Genomic DNA, 8,094 nt, shown 5'->3' with positions numbered 1-8,094 from the left:
TGACATTCGTAGTTTATTATATGGATTTTCAGATTTATAGAATATAACGAAAATGATAGAATATTGATCAGTTATCCAGGAACTACTTTATACAAGCGCAGTCATCAAGCCAAACAACGTGAAACAACAATCAAGTCTGCAGAACTACGAAGAAGGTGCGTGTTTTGAACAGTTGGATATCGTGAGTCCTTCGTCTCTTTGACAGTGTTCTTGGGAGGATCTTCTACATACAGACTCCAAGGAGAGGCGGGAATACACATTCAAGGATTGTTAAGACTCAGATTAACGCCGCAAGAGTTTGTTTTATTTTTGGTTGTTGGAAACGTCTAGATCACAGAAAACATGGCGGACGTTGCTTTGGCCGCAGCTTCTAAACAGACCCACAGCAGGACTCCGATCATGGGTTCCCTGGGCGGCACGAGTAAGAGAAATCAGCCGGACGCCTTGAGGGTTTTAGACCCGGCCAGGAAGAAGCTAACAGCGGTGGAGTCCCAGCGTATCGTGGCTGTTTTGGAGGATGCCATCAAGAGGGGAGAACTTTTGGCTCTGTTGCCTCACATCAACAAGAACATGGACAGATTTAGCGTGGTCCTCGGGGTGGAACTGAAGAGAGAGGTGGAACATCACTGCGAACTGCAGAGGACCTTCAACGGACTCCTGATGCCCAAGGAATCGACCGGAGAGAGGGGGTCGTCGGCTGGGAGTACCAGAACGGGATCTGCAGGTAAAAACTTGACTTTGAAAGTTTGTGTCAATGGTCTGACTTCAGAGATATAGGAGACAAATGTTTTTTGTGTTTTATTCAATATTTGATGTTTTATAAGTCTATCTCGAATTTGTCTTTTGAAGTAAAACCTTACCCTAAATGTTACTGTCAGAATGTCCATAAAACATTCAAGTTCATATTTCTTGGAAGGATGACCTCTCATGGCAAAATCATGTTTGGTCTTCTAGATGTTCTACTGGCCCCTTTCCCCTTGCTTCATGGTAAATTTCAAAATAAGTCCCACAAACTTCAGTCAATATGCAATGTCATGATATTTTACTTCTACTTACTGTACACCAGCGATTCAAATTGATGATCACTTAGTCATTTTACATCTTGTTGCTGTTCACCCCTAGGCAGCAGAAAGGGCAGCGCCACCACCTCCAAGACAGCGGGAGATTACAGCGACATGTACAGCATGGTCAGTGAACAGCAGACTCGCAAGCTGCAGATGGTACAGCAGCAGCTGTCCCACTCCACAAGGAACATCTTACGGCTGTTCAGCATCAACCCAGCAGCTGTCAGTGCTGTCAGGGCAGAGAACCACGTGCTCACAGCACAGGAGAAAGAGTTGTTGGGGGTATGGCATCATAATCAAACACTTATGCATACATTGTATATTATAAATCATTGTCAAGCCAGGTATGGCTATGGAGCAGCAAAGGTTGATTTTTTTAAAGGAATTTTTTTTAATTGTTACGTCAATGGATTAAAATTGCATAATTGCTGAATATTGACTTTCTTTCTGGTTTGTATTCAGTCTTTACTCCAAGGGTTTGCGGAAAAAGCCGGGCTGTCTACCTGGCCTGGCTAGCTGGCCTGTCTACCTGGCCTGTCTACCACGTCAGGCTAGCAACCCAGAAACTCGGAAACTCAGAAACCCCCATTCATATCCCCACAAATTGTGAGGCCCCAGTGCAGTCGCGCCCCCTAGCGGAACGTTTCCAAAGCACACCCGTTACTCTGGGCGCGGCACAGCACACACCGATCGTCATTCGAAACCGCGATTTTCGTCCCCTCTTCTTGATTCCTACGAAGTTTACATGAATTGCTTCATCGTCTGAAAACGAACCTGTTGTTCCCATCTCATGATTCTATCGCCCTTTTTTTTATGTTATCCAAAGGAACTCTCGAAAACTGCATTTAGCGAAGTCACAGACGTCGCCGATCGCCATCTTACTTCACGTGACCATGTTCTTCAAGCTTGCTTCACTGGAGGGCGCCGTTTCAGTTGCCTCTGAACGCGGACCGGCGTATGTACCACATGGCTGACAGATTAAAAATTACTGATACTTCCGGTTCATGTTTACCGTCTGCTTTGAAACAACAGCTTTTTTTGTAGCAAAGTTTAACCCAGGCAGGGCGCTGTGAACTGCAGGCCGTATGTTGTTCCAATTAGTACGTCCGCCGGGGACGTCCCAGGACAGCTGTCCCAGGATGTGCACCAGGTCACCCCACGGTCACCACGCCAGAAAGCTTGGGCGAGGCCCCGCCTTCTTGTCACTGAACTGAAATCAATCCCAGTTACGAAGCAAGAAGTTCCTCTATAACGTCTGCGCCAATATCCAGCATTATAACGCAGACCCGCAAACCTGTATGCTTTGTAATAGTTAGGCCATGGCTGAGGCCTTTCTATGAGAAAATAGGGAAGCTTCTCCCACAAGGGGCTTTCTAGACTCCGAGTGGGGGAGCTTCACTATTTTCGCATAGAAAGGCCTCAGCCATGGCCTAACTGTTTTAGAACATGGTCACATCCCCGAAGATCCTCTTTCTATCAATTAATGAATCAAAGATATTGTTTTCAGCACATCATACTAGTATTATAAAAAAGATAAAAAGTATTATATTGAAGCAGAATGACCTGTAAACAAGCTTCGTACATGTCCTATCTGTTTTCAGAACCTGGCCACTACCACGAAGTTTCTCTTTTACAATTCATCCCCGTGGGACTACAATGTACTGGTACTAAAATGTTATTTTCCTTTTCATTGTAGTACTGGAACTGTTTGAGTTGAGAGCATTATGTGTGTTCTTTTCAAAAATCTAAAAAATGTGATTCTGATTCCCAGTTTCCCAACTGTTTATAAACTTGACTTTCCATTTCATTGTAACGATTGCTTGAATTTGTGCCTGTTAGTCTTTAAAGATTTGATTCAGTTTGATACTTTTGTGGCTGTAAGATAACAATGTCCTTATGTGAATCAAATAATGAACCCTCCCTACCCCCCTGGCAGTTAGCTGACACTGTGACCCAGGTCTCACATGGCCTAACTATTACCTTTGCGCTCTGTGTGTTCTCATCTGTTGCATGGAGCAATTTCGTAAATTGCCGTACACAAATACCGTATGAGTCTCCTGCAGTTTGCTGAAAAGAAATCGGGGCACAATCTTCCCTTGCGGTCTTTGCAATATTGTTAGTGATTATCACAGCAAATATCTTTCCTGTTTGGTTTAATTTGACTTTGAATTCTGAACGAAAACTCCAGGCTTTTAATGCCTGCGCTACTTATGATAACGTGGATACGTCGGACTGTCAAAACGTTTTATAGAAACATATATGTATACATGGTACATGCTAGAAAGATATCGTCAATTTTGTCAACTTCTGACGTACGTCTCTCATTGTCATTCTGGTCTACTTCTGACGAAAGTCTCCCATCTTTTTTGTTTATTCGTTCAACCGGCCCACAAGCTGTTATGAAATAAACGCACAGGGTTGGGGTCAGGTTTCTACGTACTTGGGATTATAGTGGCGCCAAGTTACCACATGCCAGGTAAGGTACAGACTGGCAGTATACAACGGTCTACTCTTTGCCCCTGTAAATGATTACCCGTGTAATTTGAAGACATGGGAATGTTGACAGGCGCCTGAACCATCTGTCAACCAACACAACGGATTATATCTCCATCACAGCAAAGTTACACGCACGCACGCACGCACGCACAGACAGACACGTCCGTTTCAGGCACGAGTGCCATGTTTATTATCACCTTGTGGCAGAAGCTGATAATAAACATGGCACTCGTGCCTGAGACTGGTATGAAATGGACATGAAAGTGTAAGCAGACTTACATACATCAACTCTGAATTCGACCCCCCCCCCCCCCCCCCCTAGTAGTGAAGTATCCATATACATGTACTGAGGTTAATCATTTTGTATACCATTGTTTCTTGTTTTGCATGTATAGTTGTAGAAGACCATACGAAAGCCGCTGTACTTTTGTCGTGTCAATAAAGATTTCTTCTATGTATTAGATAAAACAAGGAACCCTAGGCCTGTTCACTGTCCGTTTACGTTATGTTCCGTGTAATCAGCACACTGTGAAATATACACCGATCGTGGCCACTTTCTGGACAGGGCAGGACAGATACGGCCGTATCAAGGATCAAGGTCATTGTCATCTCAGCGTCCAGACATTGTTTTGTCGTGCTTGTAGGTTCAACAACTCTGCATTCACCTTATTTCAAGAAAAAATAAAGAAACAGAACGTATTATAGTGTAACATTGTATCAAATATCAATTTATCAATAAAAAGATATACCATAGATACACCATAATCGTTGCAAGGCATGTTTATTTTCCAAAAACTTAGCCTTCTTGTTTATTAAAACGTGCGTGTTAAGATACCTATTTGGGTATTTGTGTTAAGATAGTTTGTTTAGATAGCCTTGTTTCAAAGCAGACGGTAAACATGAACCGGAAATGTATGAATTTTTAGTCTGTCAACGTCCGCCGACAGCCACGTGGTATGAACGTTACATATTCCGGTCCGCGTCCCGCCTACAGCCGGCCCAACCGTAAGACACATGGTTCCTTTGTTTATCTAAACTGTTAGTATCGTTGTGTTCGCAACTTCACCCTGTCCCACAACTTACGCATTGAGATTCACACAAGTTGGGTTTGATACTCAATTCCGGGATGCCCCTGTAAACTGGGAGACACCGGTTAGGGAAGGGTGTCTACGCTGGAGCCGGAAGAGACGTAAAATGGTGGCTCCAAGTTAGATATTGATACAACCTGTCAACAACGATGTATTCAGAGGCAACTCTACTCTACTCTGAAACAGCGCCCTCCAGTGAAGCAAGCTTGAAGAACATGGTCACGTGAAGTAAGATGGCGATCAGCGACGTCTGTGACTTCGCTAAATGCAGTGTTCGAGAGTTCCTTTGGATAACATAAACAAAGGGCGATAGAATCATGAGATGGGAACAACAGGTTCGTTTTCAGACGATGAAGCAATTCATGTAAACTTCGTAGGAATCAAGAAGAGGGGACGAAAATCGCGGTTTCGAATGACGATCGGCGTGTGCTGTGCCGCGCCCAGCGTAACGGGTGTGCTTTGGAAACGTTCCGCTAGGGGGCGCGACTGCACTGGGGCCTCACAATTTGTGGGGATATGAATGGGGGTTTCTGAGCTTCTGAGTTTCTGGGTTGCTAGCCTGACGTGGTAGACAGGCCAGGTAGACAGGCCAGCTAGCCAGGCCAGGTAGACAGCCCAGCTTTTTCCGCAAACCCTTTACTCCAATTCTCATTCTTATTTTGTATAACAAAAGCTACTGTGACAGTACTTTTTCTTGAGTGACTCACTGTGACTGTAATACTGCTTGTAATGTTTTTAACAGCCCTGGATAACTGCAAAATTATAAGTTTTCGTTAACCTTAGATCTTGGATACTCCTTACAGTTAGGAGCATGTAATGATCTTATTTTTGTGTTGTACAGGGTCTAGCAGAATTGAAGGAGATCTGCGTGGAGCGTCTGTTGATGACCCCGCTGGAGGAGAGACAGCGGGCGGACTATGTGGATAGCATCACCATCAGGGACAGGAAAAATGCACAAGTCATCGAGAAACTGGAGGCAGAGCTACAGGAGGCAGAGGACGAGAGGGACATGGAGGTGTGCACCTATCAATGTCAAACCTAATGGGATTATTATAGGAAGGGGGTTAGGGGTTGGCACAAGTAAGGAAAGTCGATGCAAACTTCCCCTACATCTTGCTGAAACTCTTGAAATCTGTTGGTCAAGCCAAGGCCTTTATTTTTCTTTGAAGTGCTCATTCGGCCACATGGCCACTATTCAACAAGGTCGAAGTGGAGGAGGGAGGGGTCACGGAGTAAGATTTGATTATCAATTTCTTAGAAATAATAAGCACCAGAAAAGTCTCAATGATAGTTGAGACTAAAATTTGCAGCACTGTTAGTCTCGCTTTAAGTTTAAGTTTTAATGATTTCTTCCATTAGATCAGCAAAAGAAATGACCACATTCGCAAGCTTAAAAACCAGCTGCACACGATCGAGAAGTTCTCGGAGGACCACATCCGCAGGACCAAGATGGACGCAGATAAGGAGGAACAAGCCGACAATCGCAACTCGGAATCTAAGAAGGGCAAACTTCAGCAGGAGATCAACCAGCTGAAACAGCAGCTGGCCAACCTGACAGCAGAGCACAGGGAGAGTGAGCTGGCTCTCAGAAAGGTACTTTACACTGAACTGATTGATTTTAGACTGAGAAGAGTACTTTGAACCAATGATTGTAGCCTTTAACAAATTGAACTTATGTCTGGTTTATCGTCTGTTGTTCCCCATCTTGCGACGATTAGACATGCATGCACGTAAGTTAAGATTTTGACATTTTGAAAAAGAATTGTAGGTCACACTAGTGACAGATCTAGACTATGATAACCCTCAGGAAGAGTCCTTGATATGCTTTATGAAAAATATTTTCAAAACATCCTAAATTTTTCAAAACATCTTGAGATTTCTTAAAACATCTTGAGATTCTTTTAACATCTTGAGATTATTGAAAACATCTTGAGATTTTTTTAAGCATCTTGGGAGTTTCAGAAAAATCTTGAGATTTTTTTTTAACAATTTCAAAATGGTTTGAAAAATTTCAGGATGTTTTGAAAATATCTCAGGGATATGGACTAGATAGAGTTCCTAGGCTGTTTGGCTAAAAGATAAAACTTCTTACTCGCAGAGGAAGTTCAAGATCGAGACAGAAGTAGAGAACTGGATCCAGAAGTATGACGCAGACATGGGCGACCGACAAACCGAGTACGAAGAGGTGGATGCTGTTTATACAGAGGAGAAGGCCCAACTTAACGAGCTGGAAGAAAAGTTTAAGACTCTGGAGGCTGAATACACGAAGATCATGGAAGAGAAGAGGATAGCAGCAGAGAAAAAGGTTTGTAACTTTAACAGAATTTGGACTAATCTACTGGTAGATACATGTATGTGGTTCTAAGTCCTCACTGCAAACTCATCACAGTAAATATCCATGCTGTGCTGTTAGTCACTGTGTTTCTACTACATGTACATGTTGTATCATTTCAACAGTGAACTTAAATGAATTTACTGTATCTAATATTGGTACCACTTTTGCTTGACAGGAACAAGAAGAAAGAGAGCTCGAGATGGCCATCCGAGCTGCCACAGTGGTCCAGGCCTTCTGGAGATCCTACAAGGTCCGCAAGATGCTCAAGCAGAAGACCAAGGGCAAAGGCAAGGGCAAGAAGGGAAAGAAAGGGAAGAAGTAGTACGCAACGATCAATTGGTATTATTTTTGATGGAGGATTATTAGACATTTTTGAAATCATATGGGTTACTTTTGAATTCTGCACTGTTCATGTAGCTTGCAGCAAAGTGAATAGTTAATCCAATTTTTAAGTTTTAATCCGGAATAAACATTGCTTATTGTATAGAGAAAAACACACATTTGAATTCTAATTCTTCACACAATGGTACCTGTAGATTTTTCTCAACCAAGCTTTGTACAAACTTTACCAAACAAATTTCTGATTTTTTGTTCATTTTTATCTGAATGAGTTTCAAGAGTTCACGGTTTTGTACATTGTATATATAAAAGAATCATAATCATATGGTTGCTTTAATGTGAGACAGAAATGTTTTAAATTCTTTTGCTTCTTACATAGAATCTCCATGTATATTTTCTCTAGAGATTCGCAGTATTTGTAAATTATGTAGACATACAGCATATGAGTGAAACACAGGTTAAGAATATTATTTTATTAGTATATTCTGGGAAAAGTACATCAGAATTCATAAACACAGGATATGGTAACTGATATAATACAATCTGCTGTGTTGAATAAACCACATATACACTGCACCAATCTTCATGTCTTATTTTTTTACAATATAGTGTTATCTCATATTTTTTATAGTGAAACACCTTAATGTAAGAAAATAAGGATATAAGTTGAAGTATTAGTTTTAGCCCTGCATTGTAGAACATCTGATATTTCTGACAAGACGTTGGTATAAGGCACTTTCTAAAAATCTACACAACATTTTTAGAGCAAAGT

At 42.1% G+C, this 8,094-nt stretch overlaps 1 protein-coding gene across 1 annotated transcript; it reads left to right on the top strand.

Moving 5' to 3' along the window:
- The first annotated feature begins 105 nt into the window (after window positions 1-105).
- LOC136446298 (dynein regulatory complex protein 10-like) lies at window positions 106-7,898 on the top strand. Its single transcript, XM_066444644.1, has 6 exons — window positions 106-724; window positions 1,123-1,346; window positions 5,490-5,663; window positions 6,008-6,241; window positions 6,747-6,953; window positions 7,159-7,898. Exons 1-6 carry the CDS (start codon window positions 343-345, stop codon window positions 7,303-7,305), a joined length of 1,368 nt encoding a protein of 455 aa, XP_066300741.1. The 5' UTR covers window positions 106-342; the 3' UTR covers window positions 7,306-7,898.
- Window positions 7,899-8,094: the final 196 nt, after the last annotated feature.

Source organism: Branchiostoma lanceolatum, chromosome 1, assembly GCF_035083965.1.
Source record: "Branchiostoma lanceolatum isolate klBraLanc5 chromosome 1, klBraLanc5.hap2, whole genome shotgun sequence".
Lineage (NCBI taxonomy): Eukaryota > Metazoa > Chordata > Leptocardii > Amphioxiformes > Branchiostomatidae > Branchiostoma > Branchiostoma lanceolatum.
Note: the sequence above shows the minus strand (reverse complement) of the source record. Positions and strands in the feature narration are given on the sequence as shown.